Here is a 17896-nt window from a genome sequence, read left to right as displayed (position 1 = left end):
GAGGACGATTCGAACGGTGCCGGATGTGACTTTATTCAGGAGGTGACACCACGGTGACATCCCTGGAGGGGGGATCCCACCTCAGGGCTGGCTGCTGAGCTGGTGGCTGAAGCTCTGGAGGGGGTCAACCAGCTTCATGGCCAAATAACCCTGCGGGGAGGGAGAGCTCAGGGGGGGCTGAGGGAGGAGGGAGCTGAGGTGGGGAGGTTGGGGCTGGGCCGTGCCCCCCGGGCTCACCGGGGCGGCGTAGACGAAGGCGAGGAGCAGGGCCAGGAGCAGGAGGGCAGCCAGGCCCAGGCAGAACCGCCGGCGGTACCGGTGCCAGAGGCCGTAGTGCAGGGTGCGGAGCGGGGCCTGGAGCCAGAGGAAGGAGGACTCGGGTCTCCTGAGGTGAAACCCAGAGCAAAAGGGTTTGGCACTGCTTTATCACCCTGTCCCCAAGCCCAGGACTCAGGATGGTGGAGGGTGCAGGGTTGGAAGGGACCTCTGGAGATGATGGAGTCCATTCCCCCAGGATCACCCAGGAACACATCCAGGAGGGTTTGGGAAGGCTCCAGAGAAGGAGACTCCACAGCCCCCCTGGGCAGCCTGGCCCAGGGCTCCCTCACCCTCACACTCCAGAAGTTTCTCCTCATCTTGAGGTGGAACTTCCCATCTTCCAGCTCCAACCCATTCTTCCCTGTCCTGGGCACCCCTGAACAGAGATTGTCCCCTTCCTCTTGCCCCCCACCCCTCAGATACTGATGGACATTCACAGATCCCCTCTCAGCCCCAGGGCTCTCACTCCTTCTCCCCAGCAGAGATGCTCCAGTCCCTTCCTCACCCTCCCAGCTCTCCCTTGGCCTCTCTCCAGTAGATCCCTGGAACTGGGGAGCCCCAAGCTGGATCCAGGATTCCAGGGGTGGTCTCCCCAGGGCAGAGCAGAGGGGGAGCAGAACCTCCCTGGATCTGTTGGACAGACTTTTCCTGATGTCCCCAGGACCCCAAGGTTTGGAGCTGCTCCCAGCAGGATGTCCCCTGGTGCTGGGGGTGCAGGACTCACAGGGGTGCTGGCAGCATGGGGTACATGTTGGGGTCCTCCCTTCCCTTCCCCGCCGGCCTCTCCTCGGCTTCCTTGGCCGTCAGCAGCTCCAGGCTCAGCTCCAGCTTGCCCTGGGGAGGGGGCAGCAGCCGTGTCCTCCGTGTCCCCCCTGTCCCCCTCCCCGTGTCCCCTCAGCTTACCGAGAGCCTCCTCTTGCCGCCCTCCTCCAGCGTGCAGGGCCACCACCCCCTCACCCGCCTCTGGTGGAAAAGGGACAGGGGGGAAGGGACCTGTGTCCCCTGCCAGGGCCACTTCGGGGGGGTCCCCGAGGGGGTCGAGGTGCAGCTCTGGGGGTACGGGGATGGACGTGGGAGGTGGGTGAGCTCCAGCTCCAGGACCCCTGGAGGGAACAACAGGGGAGGGGTCTTCTGTCACTTCTGGGTGTCCCTCCCATTGTCCCCTCATCCCTGGTGGGTGTTCTCCATCATTTACGGGTGTCCCTTATCACTTGTTGGGTGTCCCTGTCACCAGTGGGTGCTTGCCTGTCACTTCTTGGTGTCCCCACGTCATTTGTGGGCCTGTCCCTGTCATTTGTGGGTGTCCCCACATCCCCTGTGGGTGTTGTTCATCACTTATGGGTGCACCCGTGTCATTTGTGGGTGTCCCCTGTCATTGTGGGTGTTCCCCTATTGTTTGTGGTGTCCCCCTATCCCTTGCGGGTGTCCCTGCTGTCACTCACAGGTGTCCTTCATCACCTGTGGGTGTCCCCTGTCACTCGTGGGGGTGATGCAAGGCAGGGCTCTCACCCAGGAAGTCATCAGCTGAGAACTTGTCATTGTCCCACACTTGGAGGATCAGCTTGGGGGGCACCTTCCTCACCGTCTCGTGCAGGCTCCAGAAATGGTCCTGCGGTGACAGGGAGAGGGCAAAGAGGGGGTGTCACACTTGTCCCCTGTGTGTGTCCCCCCCAGGTTTGCCCCAGCCCGGGGTCCCCTCGCCTTGCGGGGCAGGACACAGCGCTGCTCGGCCACCAGGTACTCGAAGGAGAAGAGGAACCTCCAGTTGAAAGCCCCAGAGCCGTCCAAGGAGCGGTAATGAACGTCTGTCTTCTGCCGCTGCTCCTCCAGCCCATCCATCCACCTGCCGGGGAGGGGACGCTGCTGTCACCTCTGTCCCTGGCCCTGCCCTCACCTCCCTGCCCGGAGGGTGGTGGCCTGGGCTCACCCGGTGACATAAATGTCACTCATCCGCTGCCCCGTGATGTTGACGTCGGCCAAGTCCACGTCCCGCGTGTTCCAGACCACGCAGCGCAGCTCGTACCTTGCCGGGGGACAAGGACGTCACCTCCTCCCCCGGGATGTCACCGTCCCCCCTCCAGGGCCCCTGGCTGGGTGCTCACCTCTGGGGTTTGCGGGGGGTGATGTCCACGGGGGGGCCGGGGGGCCCCAGGCTGACGGGGAAGATGTCCACCCACATCTGCACCTTGCCCTGGGGGGCACACGGCGGGGCTGGGACAGCGTCCCCCCCAGTGTCCCCCACCCTGCCCCACGAGGTCCCCATCACATCTGGGTTCAGCCCCCGACATCTCTTCTTGCCCTGAGGTCCTTGTCACCTGAGGGTCCCCATCAGCCCCCTTATACCCTGAGGTCCCCATCACCCCAGGTTCCCTGTCACCACAGGGTCACCAGTGTGCCCCTCGGGGTCCCCGTCACCACGAGGTCCCTATTGTCCCCTTGGGGTCCCCATCACCCCAGGGTTCCTGTCACCACAGGGTCCCCATTGTTCCCTGGGGTCCCTGCCACCTTAGGGTTCCCCTTGTCCCCCTACCATCCCCTTATACCCCAAGGTCCCCATCACCCACCCTGAGGTCCCTGTCACCACGAGGTCCCCCCCTATTGTCCCCTTGGGTTCCCCATCACCCCAGGTTCCCTGTCACCACAGTGTGTCCCTCGGGGTCCCTGTCACCACAGGGTCCCTCTTGTCCCCTTGGGGTCCCTCCCTGGCCTCGTCCCCCAGTCCCTATCCCCCGTCCCCACCTGCTCCAGCCCGGGCTGGGTGCTGTTGTACAGGGTGCGTGTCTCCAGGTGCTCGGGGACAAGGTGACAAGCGTGGAGCACGTGCAGGGCCAGGCGCTCACGGGAGTCCCCGGGGGGCCGGTGGGCGAGGGGGCTGCGTTCTGCACAGCCCAAACGTCACCCCGGGGGTGACACCCTGCCTGTGTGTGTGTCCCCCCCACAACACCCCCACCCAGACCCCCACCCACCGAAGTGGCCGAGGAGGAAGGTTTGTTCCCCGCAGGTGACAGCGGTGCCCTCGGCGCTGAACTCGGGTGCTGGGAGCCCCCGGGAGCGGGTGAAGAGCTCCAGGGCCCGGCTGGGGGGGACCTGGTCCCGCCACCCCCCGGGGCCACTGCTGAGGGACCACGGGTGGGCTGCGGTGTCACCCCTGTCCCTGTGCCATCCTCATCCTCTTGTGCCACCCCCACCGCCCTGTGCCCACCCCAGCTGTGCCCACCCTGTCCCCATCTCCTTGTGCCCACCCTGTCCCCATCTTCTGTCCCTTACTGTGTCACTCCTGTCCCCATCCCTATCTTCTGTGCATCACTGTCACCTGTGTCCCTATCTCCTTGTGCTCATCCCTGTTTCTTTCTTGCCCCCACTACTCTGTGCCCACCCTGTCCCCATCTTGTCTATCACTGTGTCACTTCTGTCTCCATCACCCTGTCCCCATCTTGTCTATCATTGTCACTCCTGTCCCCATCATCCTGTGCCCACCCTGTCCCCATCTCCTTGCACCCCACCCCATCCCCATTTTGTCTCCATCCCCACCCCCACACCCACCCTTCACTCAGGACCCTGCACCCTGATGTCCCCACCCCTTTCCCCACTGTCCCCGTCCCCCCTGTGGGGGTCACCCACCGGCGGTACCGGGTGGGCAGCCCGCAGTGGGCCCGGAAGCGGGAGAGCAGTCGGTTCTCCAGGTCGATGGTGGTGGTGCCGATCTCCTGGTCGGGGGGCAGGAGGTCGTGGTCCATCAGGGACACCCTCAGGTCCTTCTCCAGGGGGATGGTGCCCGTCACCTCAAACAGCCTGGCAGCAGGGGTGCCATCAGCCCTGGGGACGTGTCACCCTGGTGGGCTGGCACCTGCTGGCACTGATGGGGACCTGGTGGCACAGGGGCTTGGTGGCATGAGGGCTTGACGTGCTGGCATGGGGTGCCACCAGCACAGGGGCATCTGGGGACCTGGTGGCACAGGACCTGGTGTTCTGTGGAAGGGAATCTTGGTGGCACGGGGACCCGCAGATGTTGGGAATGGGGTGGCACGGGGAAAGGGGACCTCGTGACGTGGGGACTTGCCAGCACAGGGACTGGGGACCTGGTGGCATTAGGATCTGGTGGCATCGGGGGTTCAGTGCCGCGGTGACCCAGCGGTGGCCCAGGGACAGGTTGGCCGTGCTGACGTGGGGAATGGGACCCCACCTTGTGTGAGTGCCAGGCCCCCGACAGCCCAATGTCACCTTGGGGGGGTCACGGGGCCACCCCCCGGCCATACCTGCCAAAGATGGGCTCCAGGGTGTTGGGGACATAGTGGTCCCTCTGGCCCAGCGTTGTCTTCCCCAGCGAGATGCGGACGTAGGGGTCACACTGAGAGCAGGAGGGGACCCTCAGGGTGACGTGGGATGGAGCAGGGGGCAGGACAGGGGACCCAGCACCCACGGGTGACCGTACCAGCCCGTTCCTGTCGCGGGGGGACAAGTTGAAGGCCCGGACGATGTAGACCCTCACCAAACACTTCTGGGGTTGGCTGGGGGGCAGATCCTGGAAGAACCGGGGGGGTGGGGGCACCTCGGGGTCCTCGGGCAGGGGGTAGAGACAGAAAAGCCCCTGAGAGAAGAGCCTGGCCGTGCACCCCGGGGTGTCCCCACCCCAGCTCTGGGGTCCCCTGGGAGCTTTCACCCACCTTGAACTCACCCACGGGATCCTCCCCTGGGGTGGGGTGACCCCCCAGCTGGTAGAGGGGGAAGGTCTGGCAGAAATCCTGCAGCCCCTCAAACTCGGGCACAGCCTCCAGCTCAGAGCTGTAGATCTGGGGAGCAGGTCCTGGCAGTGTCCCCACGCCTGATCCCTGTCCCCAGCCCGTCCCCTTCTTCAGCCTTGTCCCCACTCACAGCCCTGCCCTTGCCTGCACCTTCAGCCCCGTTCTTGTCCCCATCCCTTCCCCTTCAGCACTGTCCTTGTCCCCAGCCTGTTCCCCCTCCCAGTCTCCATCCCTGACCTTGTCCCTATCCCACTTCCACCCCTGTCCCCTTCCCTGTCCCTCCTCTCCTTTTTCCGACCCTGTCCCCATCCCTGACCTCTCCATCCTATTTCCATCCCTAACCCCTCCATCCTATTTCCATCCCTAACCCCACCACAGCCCTGTCCCCCACCGTCCCTGCCCCGTCCTTGTCCCCATCCTTGTCACCCCAGGCTCCAGCTCACCTTCAGCCTGTCCCTCTTTGTCCCCCGCCGGCTCTTTGCTTTGTCCCCCACGGCCGCATAGAATTTACTCCACCAGTCACCTTCCTCCTCCTCCTCCTCCTCCTCCGCGTGCTGGCGGGGAGCGGGGTGCAGCGGGGGAGGTGGCCCTGGTGACCCCTTTCCCGTGCCCACCTGGATGGTGAGCAGGGGCAGCAGCTGCCAGGAGCAAAGGAGACTGCGTGGGGAAACTGAGGCACGGGGAGGGGGAGCGGTGCCGAGGCCGGGTGGTGGGTGCTGAGGGGTGGGGGACTCACCCGAGCTATCCTGCCCCAGCGGGTGGCTGTGGGGGGAGAAGGGAGATCAACCATGGGGGGGTGGGTGACGTGGGGCAGGGGACACCAGGGATGGGGCAGGGGACACCAGGGAAGGGTGGGGATGGGGCAGGGTGCAGCAGGGATGAAGAAGTGGATGGGATGGGATGGGATGGGATGGGATGGGATGGGATGGGATGGGATGGGATGGGATGGGATGGGATGGATGGGATGGGATGGGATGGGATGGGATGGGATGGATGGGATGGGATGGATGGGATGGGATGGGATGGGATGGGATGGGATGGGATGGATGGGATGGGATGGGATGGGATGGATGGGATGGGATGGGATGGGATGGGATGGGATGGGATGGGATAGGATGGATGGGATGGGATGGGATGGATGGGATGGGGCAGGGTGGAGCCGGGAGGTGCCAGGGCTGGTACCGAGACCATACCAGAATCAGTTTTTGGGGTTCCAGGGCTGCGGGTCCGTCTCTGGACGTGGGGGTGGGTGCCGAACCGGGCCAGCCCCCGCAGACAGGTCTGACCCACCGGGGGGCGGTACCCGAAGCCCCTCGTGTCCAGCACCCGCAGCCGGAGGGGGGGGGCGAGCTCCTCCTCCTCCGGCAAGTGCTGGGGACAAGGGGCTCGGTCACCCGGGTGGGGGGCGGGTGGCAGCACCCATGGGTGCTCCCCCTGCTCCCTGCCCCCCCTCCTCACCAGCCTCAGCAGGAAGGCGTTGACGGGGAAGTTGGGATTGGCGGTGGGGTCGGCGATGGGAGGGGTCTGCAGGGTCTGGCCCCCCCACTGCACCTCCAGGCTGGGTGCCCGCACCCCAGCCCGCAGCCCCCGCAGTCCCCACGCCAGCACCTGGGGGGAACCGGCGGCTGTCACTTCCCTGGTGGCCCCCGGGGTCACCTCGAGTGGGTGGAGGGCTCGGTAGGACGCTGAAGGTGCCTGTCCCCAGCCTTGTCCCTGTCCCCACCCTCTCCTCCTCTGGTCTTCGTCCCTCTGTGCCTGTTCCCATCTTCATCCCTCTCCTTCATCCCTGTCCCTTTCCCATCCCCTCCTTCATCCCTGTCCCCATCCCTGACCTTATCCCGAACCCCAGGACCTTCACCAACTGTCCCTGTCCCCTGCTTGTTCTCCTCCCATCTCCAGTTCAGACCTCGTCCCCAGCCCCTGTCCCCTCCCTGTCCCCACCCAGACTTTGTCCCTCCTCTCTTCATCCTTGTTCCAATCCACATCCTTGTCCCCAGCTCCCCGTCCCCTTTTCCTGTCCCCAGCCCATCGGCCATCCCTCTTCTCCTCCCTGTCCCTTTTCCTTTTCCCATCCTTGTCCCCCTCCCTGTCCCCCTCTCTGTCCCCTCTGTCCCCACCCCATCCTCCATCCCTGTGCCCCTCCCTGCCCCCACGCGGTGTCCCCAGGTCCCACCTCCAGTGCCACCAGCTGCAGGACAGGCCGGATGCCCAGGGGGATGCTGTAGGTCCCCTCTCTCCACGGGGGGGGTGGCACCTGCTCCAGGGACCCATCCTGCCGGACACACACATAGGGTGACAATGCCACCCCGTTCCCGGGCTGTCCCCAAAGCCACCCCCTGCCAGCCCCTCACCTCAGCGTCGTGCAGCAGCTCGAAGGCAGCCAGCAGCTCCCCAGCCTCCCGCCCCGGCCCCCCCAGCGGGTACCGCCGGAGCCGGGGGGGCTGCCGGCGCCCCACGTTCAGCGACACATCCGGGGTGCAGACGCTCCTCCCCAGGGCCCCCCCGGCACCCTGCAAGGCTCTGCTTGGGCACGGGGGGCTCCCCTACCCACGGGCGCCCCCCCACCCACGGGCGCCTCGCCGCTCCGTCCCGGTCCGAGACCACCACCACGGCGAGGAGCTCACCCCAGACCTCCCAGGGGGCTCCCCCCACCCACGGGTGCCCTACCCCTTTATCCTGGTCGAAGATCTCCACCACTACGGGGGGGGGGTCATCTCGGACCTCCCGGGGGTCCCCGTAGAGCGGCACCCGCTGGAAAAGCAGCGTCTGGTCCCAGAGGGGGTCGAGGGTAGGGGGCAGCACCCTGCTGCTCTGGCTGACGTGCAGGAAGGAGACGTGGGCGACAGGGGCTGGGTGACAAGGACACCGTCAGCACCCCGGGGGGTCCGCTGAGGGGGCGGGGGGCTCCGAGGGTGGGGAGAGGGGGAGGGTCCCCACCTGCGGTGGTTTTGGAGGGGCGGGGGTGCAGCTGCAGCCCCTGGAAGATGTAGCAGCGGAGCTGGAAGAAGATGGGCTCTGCGGGGAGGGGCTGCCGGGGGGTCCGGGTGTCCCCGGGTGTCCCCGGGTGTCCCCCCCGCAGTGTCCCCGGGGCTCACTCTGGAAGGTGCAGAGGATGAGGGGTGCGGGCGGCTGCGAGGTGGGGCGGAACCGGGACCGGACTCGCTGCTCCTTTGGTCCCGGGGGGGGCTCCTCGGGAGGGGTCTGGGGACACTGAGGGGAGGGACAAATGTTGGGGGTGTGCCCGCGCCCTCTTGTCCCCCCACCCCGTTGTCGTTCTGCCCGCTGTACCCCCACCCCACTGTCCCCCCTCTGGCTGTCCCCTGTCCCTGCTGCCTCCTGTCTCCTGTCCCTTCACGCTGCTGTCCCCTTGCCTCGCTGTCCCCCCACCCTACTGTCCCCCGTCCCCCCCCGTGTCCCTCCCCTCTCTCCCTGTCCCCTCTTTCCCCCAGCCCCCCCGTTCTCCTACCGGGGGTTCCTCCAGCAGGAAGATGGGTGCCACCTCGGGGGGCTCCTTGGGCACCATCTGCCGCTGCCACCGTCGCCGCCGCCACATGTCCCCGACCCGGGGCTGGAGGTGGAAGTGACAGCCCCAGAGGGTCCCGTACTCCCAGGCCTCGGGGCTGTGCTGGAGGGACACGGGGGACAGAGGTGACAGCGTGGAGCAAGGACAAGTGCAGGGTGGCTCACACCCCCGTGTGCTGGCCATCCCATCCCATCCGATCCCATCCGATCCCATCCCATCCCACCCCATCCCATCCCTGTCACCTCTGTCACTGTCACCCCTGTCCCTGCTGTCCCCATCCGTGCCACTTCTGTCCCTGCCACCCCCTCCCTGACACCATCCTCCACCCCACCCCGTCCCTGTCCCCACCTGCTGGAGCAAGGTGCTCACATCCTGCTCCTGTCCCTGGGTGCTGGGGTCCCTCTGGCGGGTGCGCAGCCACCTCCGGCGCCGGTGGGTGTGGGTGCTCCTCTCGGTTGGGTGCCAGGCGGGCGGGGGGCTGCCGGGGGTCTCGCTCACCCCATACTCCCACCCTGCAGCATCCATTGTCACCACCGCCACCCTGCCACCCGCCCCGGGGCGGCCTTGGGGACACCCACTCACCCGCCTCGTCCACGTCACCCGTCATGTCCACTCTCCAGCCGTCGGTGACGTGCCAACCTTGGGGACACGCCACCTCCTCTTTGGGTGGCACCTCCGCGCCGCTCTGCCAGAGACGAGGAGAGCTGAGCCCCCCTGCCACCCCTGTCCCTGCCACCCCATCCCTGCTGTCCCTGCCACCCCATCCTTGCTGTCCCCTCCCGCTGCCTCATCCGTCACCACATCCCTGCCACCTCCGTTCTGTCACTCCATTGCTGTCCCCATCCCTGCCACCCCGTCTCAGCCACCTCCATCCTTGCCACTGCAGACCCGGTCACCCACATCCCTGCCACCCCTGTCCCTGCCACCCCATCCCTACTGTCCCTGCCACCATCTCCCCTGCCCCATTTGTCACCCCCATCCCTGCCACCCCAAAACCTGTCACTCACACCCCTGCCAGCCCTGTCCCTTTCACCGCATCCCTGACACCCCAAACCCCGTCTCCCACATTCCCACCCCTGCCCCCCTCACCCCAAGGGGGTGGCACCTGAGCCCTGCCACACTCATGTCTCCCCCCTGGGTGCCCCCCACGCTGTCCCCACTCACAGCATCGGTGCTGGCAGGGGTGGCAGGTCCCCACTGTCCCCTCAGCTGCCGGCTCTGGTTCTCGTAGACCTCCTCCAGCACCTGCCCCACGTTGGTCTCCATGTCCAGCGGCAGCCTTGGGGCCAAGCCTGGTGTCACCCTCCCGGATGGAGGTCCCCAGGGTGGTTGTCCCCGATCCCAGGGCACTCACCGCCGCTGGGGCTCCACGCTCCAGGGTCCCTCCCAGCGCCATCCCCTGGGGGGGTGGATGAGGTGCCGGGGGGGTCTCGCTTGCCCGGCGCCATCGGAGAAGCTGGGGCGCCCCAGCAGCCCCCGCGCTCCCCATTTCCCCAGCACCTTGGTCTGGTTTTCATACTGGGAAGGGGACACACAGGAGGTTGGGGGACACGGGGTCGGCCTATGGGGGGGGGGGGGTGTCCCCGCTCTTCCCGCCCCCTCCCCAGGGCTCACGGTTTCGCTGTAGACGCGCAGGGTCCCCTCCAGGTGTCGCACGAGGTCCCCGCTCTCGGACACGCGTCCCAGCCACAGGCGCAGCCGCACCTGAGCACCCACGTCCCCGGGGCCCTGTGTCCCGCGGGTGGGTGGGTGGGTGGGTGGGTGGGGGGGATGTGGAGGGGACATTGGGGAACACAAAGGGGACATGGGGGGGACGCGGAGGAGCTGCGGAGGGGACACGGAGAGGATCCGGAGGGGATGTTGGGGAAGACAAAGGGGACATGGAGGGGGACACGGGGGAGTTCCAGAGGGGACCCAGAGGGGACAGGGATGAGTTCCACAGAGGGGACATGGAGGGGCACACAGGGGGGACACAGGGGTTACAGAGGGACACGATGGGGACATGGAAGGATTACAGAGGGGACACTGAGGTGGTGTGGAGGGGACACTGAAGGGACATGAAATAGGGAAGGGGCACGAAGGGGACACCCAGAGGACACAGGGAAGCTGCAGAGAGGACACGAAGGGGACCCAGGGACAACGTGGGGTGCTGTGAAGGGTTGATGAGTGGGACAGAGGGGAGATGGAGGGGACAGAGATGGGACACAGGGACCGCGGCGGGGAACACAGAGGTGACCCGAGGGGACGGCGGGTGCCTACCACGAGGAAGAGGGTGTGGATGCGGCCGCAGAGCCTGCCGGAGGCACCGGGGCCACTCCGGGAGAAGAGGATGTCAGGGGCGGGGACACGGGCACAGGCCACCCTCTGTGTCCCCTGCAGCAGCCACAGCACCGCGTCGGGGACACCGACCTGGGGCTGGAAGGCACCCGGCGGGTGGGCTGAGACCGGCCACAGCTCATCCCACTGGTGACGTTCCCACCCTGCACAGCCCCGGCACCCACCTCCACGGCCAGGGCTGTCACACGTCCCAGCCAGCCCTCGGCCACCTCCAGCAAAGTGTCCCAGCCCACCTTGGGTGGCCTCTCGGCCACCGCCATCACCCTCTGCAGGAGGTGCAGGCGGGTGGCCCTCAGGTGGGTGTCGAGTGGCGTGGGAGTGGGCTGCACCTTCAGCTGGGCCAGCACCTGCCTGCAAACACCACCCCTAAGAATGACCCCTTTTCCCCCCAAATCCCCCTTTTTCCTCCCCGAATTCCCCAATTTTCATCTACATGATGCCTTTTTCTCCCCAGATAAACTCCCCCCCCCTCCCCCAGTTGTCCCGTTTTCCCCAGAAATGCCCCATTTCTCCCCAAATGCCATATTCCCCCTCTCAGTTCCCCCTCGGTGCCCCCATTCCCCTCGAAGTCCCCCAACTGCCCCCCCAAACCCCCCCAATAACCCATTTCCTCCCCAATGCCCCATTCACCCAGAAATGCCCCCGATTCCCCCCAAAGCCCCCCATTCCCCCATTTTCCTACCAGTCTTCTATACCCCCCCCCCCCAATTTCTCCCCAGTTCCCCCCGTTCTCCTCCCTAAATCCCCCCCAAATCCCCAATCTCCCCCAACCCCCCCACATTCATCCCCAGGGCTCCCCCTCAGCCCCCCCCCCTCCCCTTTCTGTGCCCCCCTCACCTGCAGTCCCCTGCCAGCTCTCTCAGCAGCCTCCTCCCGATGTCCCCTCGGGTGTCCCCACGGGTGTCCCTCATCTCCTTCACGTTCCTCTCCTGTCCCAGAGGAGAGACACCCCAAAAACCATCCCAACCCCCAAGGATGTCACCCCCCCAACCCCACTGCCACCCGTGGGTGCTCACCAGCCGCCGGCACAGGCCACCCAGGAGGTTGAGGACATCCCAACGGTGACCAACGTCCTCCCAAGAGGAGGTGACAGCCACCACGGGCTTGTCACCGTACCAGGGCAGGTAGTGGTAGCGGTGACCTGGACCCCGCAGAGGGGACACTGAGCACCCCAGAGGGCACCAGAAGGTCCCCTCCCTTGGTGTCCCCCTGCTCACCATCAGAGAGGGGACAAGTGTAGGGGGTGACAGAAGGAGCTGGCTTGGAGGTGACATCGCTGGTGTCCCCAGAATGGCCAAGGCTGAGCTCGAAGCGCAGGAGCTGGTGGCCTGGTGGCACCATGGTGGCTGAATAAAAGACCCCGCAGAGGCCAAACTGGTGGCGGGGCAGGTGACACTGGTGAAAAAAAAAAAGGTGAAAACACCCCAAAATTATGAAAAAATAGGTAAAGTCTGCCTGGGGGGGGAGGGGTGTGTCACATCGTGTCCCCACCTGCTCCTGGGCGATGTCCTCGCGGGCGATGGTGCCCTGGTGGCACCCATCTGATGGCTCCATCAGGGTGCTGAGCTCCAGCAGCACCCGGCCCCGATAAGCCTGGAAAATAAGGGTGGGGGGCGACTTAAGGAGGTGTCGTCCCCCCCCTCCACCCAAAATGGGTGCTGTCCCCACCCTGCCACCCACTCACAGTGCTGAGGGTCTTGGTGGCATCGGGCCGGGGGCCGTAGAAGGGGAGGAAGGTGGGTCCAAAGCAGGGTAAGAACCCGGGGGTCCCCTCTGGGAGTGAAAAAAGGGGGGTCAGGGGAGTGGGGAGGGGGGCTCTGGGTGCTGGGACCCCCCACCCAAAGGTGCTGCCCCCCCTCTCACCCTCCAGCTCAGCACCCGCAGAGGAGATGTGGGAGAGGTGCAGGGTGGTGGTGGCCAGGACCTTGGTGCTGCGGGACCTAAAGGGGGGGCAAGGAAAAAAAGTGGGGGGGTCTCCCCAAAATGGGGCTCCTTCCAAAAATGGGACCCCTCCCCCCCCAAAAAATAATCCCCCATGCCCCCCCAAAAACTAAAGTTTCCCAAACTGGGGACATGCAGCCCCAAACTGGAGGGGGTCTCCCAAAAGAGGGGGTTCTAGAAAACCCAAGGGGATTTCCCCCCCCCCTAAAATAAGCAGGGTCCTTAAAAGGGTCCCCAAAACTGAAGGGACTCCCCCAAATCGAAGGGGGTCCCCAAAACCAGAAAGGTTCCCCCCAACAGAGGAGAATGCTTCAAAACAGAGGGGGGGATCCCCAAAAAAGAGGGGGTTTCATAAACCAGGGAGAACTCACCAAAACAAGGGGGTTCCCAGAAGCAGGGGGCATCCCTAAAACTGGGGGGGGTGTCTCCAAAGCTGAAGGCACCCCCAAACCGAGGGGGTCCCCCAAAAACAAGGGGAAGTCCTGAAACAGAAGGAATCCCCCCAACCCGGGGTATTCCCTAAAACTGAGAGGGACCCCAAAAGCAGAAAGTTTCCTCCAAATCGAGGGGGTGTCCCTAAAAAGGGGGGGTCCCCAAAAATCGGGGTATCTCCCCAAAGCAGAGGACATGGCCTGAAAACAGGGGGGCCCTGAAAATCAGGGCATCCCCCAAAACTGGGGGCACCCCCCCAAAATAGGGGGGGCCACCAGAACGGGGTTATCTCCCCAAATCAGAGGGGGTACCCTGGGAGCAGGGGGCATCCCCCGAACCAGGGGTGTCCTCCAAAACTGGGAGGGGTCCCCAAAAACCACAAGGACTCCCCTAAATGGGGTGGGGGTCTCCCTTACCCGCCGAGGATGGCCAGCTGGATCTCATCAGAAATGGGGGGCAGCTGTGGAGAGAAAAAAAGGGGGGTGTGGGGGTGCCCCCTTTTTTTTGGGAGGTCCCCATTTTTTGGGGAGGGGGTGCAGGATGTGGGGGGGGGGACACCTCACCCTGAGGGGGAAGAAGAAGACCTCGTTCCACACAGGGTTGGGGTTGGGGGCCACCACCTGAGTGCAGAGCTGCAGGGGGGGTCAACGGGGTGAACCCCAAAATGTCCCCCACCCCCAATTCAGAGACCCCCCCGCCCAGCACCCACCGTCCTGCCGGCAAAGGTGACCCGCACCGAGGCTGCCAGGAAAGCCTTCTTGTCACCTGCCTTGGGGACACCCTGCTGAGGTGGCTCTGCTGGGGACAGGGGGGCACTGTGTCACCCGTGTCCCCATGTCCCCACACCCCATGTCCCCATAGCCACGTGTCTCCATGTCCCGATGTTCCAGTGTCACCTCATCCCCATGTGCCCGTGTCCCCATGTCCCTGTGTCTCCATGTCCCTGTGTCTCCATGTCACTTTGTCCCCATGGCTGCATGGCCCTCTGTCACTCTGTGTCCCCATGTCCCTGTGTCCCCATGTCCCTGTCTCTCCATGTCACTTTGTCCCCACGGCTGCATGGCCCTCTGTCACTCTGTGTCCCCATGTCCTGGTGTCCACGTGTCCCCATGTCCCCACAGCTCCATGTCCAGGTGTCCCCATGTCCCCATCTCACCCACATCCCCATCTGCCCGTGTCCAGCTGTCCCCGTGTCCCCACGTCCCCGTGTCCCCATGTCCCCCCTATCCATTGAACTGCCACTTTTAGGGGACTCCCCCATTTTGCGGGGCAACACCCTCGGTTTTGGGGGACACCCCCCAGGTTTCAGGAGACCCCCCAGGTTTCGGGGACCCCCCCCCACCCTGTGGCAGGTCCTCGGCACGGTAGACACGGAGCTGGAGGGTGGTGGCACAGGGGGGAGGTCGCAGCAGGTTGGCCTCGATGTCCCCGTCCCCTGCCAGCTCCTCCTGCTCCTTTTTTGGGGGAAAGGAGGAAAAATGGGGGACCCCCCCCAAAGGGAATATTTTTGGGGGTGATGGAGGGGTCTGGGGGGTCTCAGCGGGGGATTTAGGGGTGAATGGGGTGTATGGGGGGATTTGGGGGGGGAAATAGGGGAATTTGGGGGAGGGCATTGGGAGATTTGGTGGGGAAATGGGGATTTGGATGGGAATAGGGGGTTGGGGGAATTGGGGAATTTGGGGGGGAATAGGAGGTTTGGGGGGAGTTGGGGGGCTTGGGGGGGGGAAATGAGGATTTGGGAGGGGAATCGGGGGACTTGGGGAGACTCGGGGGGATTTGGGAGGGACTTGGGGGGAATGGGGGGATTTGGGGGAAGGCATTGGGAGATTTAGGGGGGAAATGGGGATTCGGGGGGCAACTGGGGGATTTATTAGGGCGAAATGGGGGACTGGGGATGTTTGGGGGGGAATAAGGGGTTTGGAGGGGAACTGGTGGATGGGAACTGCGGTATTTAGGAGGGAAATGAGGAAGTAGGAAGGGAATTGGGGTATCTAGGGGGGAAATGGGATTTTCCTGGGGGGGGAATCGGGGTATTTGGGTGGAACGGGGATCTGGGGTGCTCACCGGCGCCGGTTCCCCAGCCCGCAGGACCAGGAGGCTGACCCGGAGGTAGCCCCGGGACCCGGTGTCGGGGCGCTCGGGGTGCTGCAGGCTCAGCCACTTCCCGCTCAGGCCGTGTCCTGAGGTGACCCAGGGGATGTCACCCTGCTGTCACCTCGATGTCACCGCCACCCTAAGCCCCATCCCTCCCAAACCTCGGCCCTTACCCGGCGCACGGTAAACGGTGCCGACGTCCAGCTGCGGGGAGGGACAGGGGGTGACAGGGGCCGGAGGGAGGTGACAGCCCGGTCCCCGGCCACCCCCCCGTCTCACCTGGAAGACGCCGATCGTGGCCTTGGCGCGGGGAGCCCGCGAGTCCAACACCTGTGACGGGACACCTGGCATCAGCCGCCACCCCCCCGTCCCCGTCCCCAGCCGGTGTCACCCCCTTGGTGTCACCAACCCGGATGTGGATGGGCTCTGCCACCACCTGCGCCGGCGTCCCCTGGAACTCTTGGGAAAACACCTGAAAAAGGGAGGAAACCGGGTGATGGGGACAGCGAGGGGACACCGGCGGGTCCCCCTGTCCCCTCTGCCGTGTCACCTCGTTGTAGTAGGGGTTGTTCCCCAGGCGGATCCGGGTCCTGAAGCGGTGCTGCCCGATCAGGACTGTCACCACCGGCTTGATGTCGTTGCCCTGCAGCTGCCGGCCCTCGATGACCTTCACCCGGACCTAGGGGACACGCGGTGACCTGGCGGCCACCCGATGGGACATTACCCCCCCGGTGCCACCCTGCCCGTGGGTGCCATACCTGGAAATCCTCTTTCTTCCCTGCCGGGGGCTTGCCGGGGTGGTGGAGTGGCCCCGGTGACACCGCCCGGGGTGGCACCTGGACTTGGAGGGGGACGGTGGTGTCCCCAGCTGTGCCACGGGGGACGTAGGAGCAGCGGAGGGTGATGGTGCACTGCAAAGGGACGGGTGACACTCCAGACTGTGCCTGCTGGCACCCTGGGGTGCTGCAGGGTCGGCGCTCACCCCCGTGGGCTGTTCCCGGGTGTCCAGCAAGGGGACATCGCTAAGGGACATCAGCAGCTCGGGATCGGCCACCAACGGTTCCAGCGACACCGTGGTGGCACCCAGGTCCCTGTGGGGACGGAACGGTACCGTGAGGGTGGCTGTGGTGGGGATGGTCCCCCCCGGGGTGCCCACGCGCGGGTGCCACTCACCCGCGGGGTGCTGGCTGTCCCCAGTGCCGGAGGTGCAGGGTTACGCTGTCCGTGGCGGACAGGGGACGCACGCCCAGTGGCCACGCCAGCGTCTGGGGGAGGGTGACAAGGGGTGGGTGCGGTGGCCCGAGCGTCCCTGTGCCACCGCGGGCCACCCCGGGGTCACCTCACCTCATTCCAGGTGGGGCTGCGCTCCTCCGGCACCACCCGCGTTCCCCTGGGGACACCTGGAGGGGACGGGAGGGAGGGAGGGAGGGAGGGTGGTGGCCTCAGGGTGGGGATGCAGAGGGACAGCTGGCACTGTCCCCAGCACTGTCCCCAGCCACGGCCGGCACCATCCTGTCACCCGGTGCTGGCCGATGCCATCACGGCTGCCACCGTGTCCCCCTCCTTGTCCCCGGGGCTACCTCGGAAGCGGGCAGACACGTGCACGCCGAGCCCCGAGCCGGTGGCCCCGGGGACGTGGGCACTGGCCACCAGCAGCCGCAGCATGGCCACATCCCTGTGTGGCTCTGTCACCCGGGTGCTGCCACCAGGGCGTTGTCACCCCGGCGCTAGGACGCGTTCTGGAATGGCAGCGTGGGGGGCACCCTGCGGCGGGGACACTGCTGCTGGCTCGGCTTGGTGGGTGGCACCGTGTCACCACGTCCCTGTGTCCCCAGGTCCGTGTGGCTCCGTGTCCCCGTGTCACTGTGTCCCCGTGGCTGCACGCCCCCGTGTCACTGCACCCCCGTGTCCCCATTCCTGTATCTCCCCCGTATCTCCACCGTGGGTCCCCGTCTCCATACCCTCGTGTCCGTGTGTCCCCGTGTCCGTCTGTCCCCATGCCCCTACCACATCCCCCCCGTCCGTGTGTCTCCGTGTCCGTGTGTCCCCGTGTCTGTGTGTCCCCCGTCCGTGTCCCCACGTGTCCGTGTCCTCGCGTCCGTCTGCCCCCATATCCCCATGACATACGCATGTCCCCCCGTCCGTGTGTCCCCGTGTCCCTCCGTGTCCGTGTGTCCCCCCGTGTCCGTGTCCCCACGTGTCCGTGTGTCCCCCCGTGTCCGTGTCCCCATGTCCACCTGTCCCCACATCCCCATGATATTCCCATATCCCCCTGTCCGTCTGTCCCCCCCGTGTCCCCGCCCCCCCGTGTCCCGCCCCCCCGTGTCCAGCCCCCCCGTGTCCCGCCCCCCCGTGTCCCCGCCCCCCGTGTCCCGCCCCCCCGTGTCCCCGCCCCCCGTGTCCAGCCCCTCCGTGTCCCTCCCCCCGTGTCCCTCCCCCCGTGTCCCCGCCCCCCGTGTCCAGCCCCTCCGTGTCCCTCCCCCCGTGTCCCCGCCCCCCCCGTGTCCCT

At 65.9% G+C, this 17896-nt stretch overlaps 1 protein-coding gene across 3 annotated transcripts; it reads right to left on the bottom strand.

Moving 5' to 3' along the window:
* Positions 1–16: 16 nt before the first annotated feature.
* On the bottom strand, positions 17–17398 carry FER1L5 (fer-1 like family member 5). 3 transcript variants are annotated; one of them, XM_071728924.1, is made up of 51 exons: positions 16968–17398; positions 16732–16787; positions 16561–16652; positions 16370–16478; positions 16146–16298; positions 15938–16066; positions 15797–15859; positions 15667–15717; positions 15561–15591; positions 15358–15473; positions 14636–14747; positions 14003–14091; positions 13857–13925; positions 13710–13753; positions 12784–12860; positions 12605–12693; positions 12412–12513; positions 12138–12315; positions 11937–12061; positions 11758–11849; positions 11085–11271; positions 10843–10998; positions 10198–10311; positions 9938–10101; positions 9748–9862; positions 9166–9268; positions 8932–9095; positions 8527–8685; positions 8156–8270; positions 7998–8075; positions 7728–7909; positions 7412–7570; positions 7234–7332; positions 6519–6668; positions 6254–6431; positions 5797–5822; positions 5504–5698; positions 4983–5108; positions 4751–4906; positions 4575–4666; positions 3940–4110; positions 3285–3433; positions 3058–3197; positions 2421–2509; positions 2246–2341; positions 2020–2161; positions 1828–1927; positions 1222–1421; positions 1043–1152; positions 238–385; positions 17–150 (listed from the first exon to the last, which is right to left on the bottom strand). In XM_071728924.1, the coding sequence occupies exons 1-51, from the start codon at positions 17050–17052 to the stop codon at positions 82–84; spliced, it is 5994 nt and encodes a 1997-aa protein (XP_071585025.1). In that variant the 5' UTR covers positions 17053–17398; the 3' UTR covers positions 17–81. The 3 variants fall into 3 exon arrangements, 1 of the variants encoding a protein (XP_071585025.1); XR_011722925.1 differs by lacking the exons at positions 17–150; positions 238–385; positions 1043–1152 and having other exon boundaries at positions 1285–1421; positions 2078–2161; positions 3940–4134; XR_011722926.1 differs by lacking the exons at positions 17–150; positions 238–385; positions 1043–1152; ... (3 more) ...; positions 2246–2341; positions 3285–3433 and having other exon boundaries at positions 2422–2509; positions 3940–4134.
* Positions 17399–17896: the final 498 nt, after the last annotated feature.

This window comes from Heliangelus exortis, chromosome 30, assembly GCF_036169615.1.
Source record: "Heliangelus exortis chromosome 30, bHelExo1.hap1, whole genome shotgun sequence".
NCBI classification, from domain to species: Eukaryota; Metazoa; Chordata; class Aves; order Apodiformes; family Trochilidae; genus Heliangelus; species Heliangelus exortis.
Note: the sequence above shows the minus strand (reverse complement) of the source record. Positions and strands in the feature narration are given on the sequence as shown.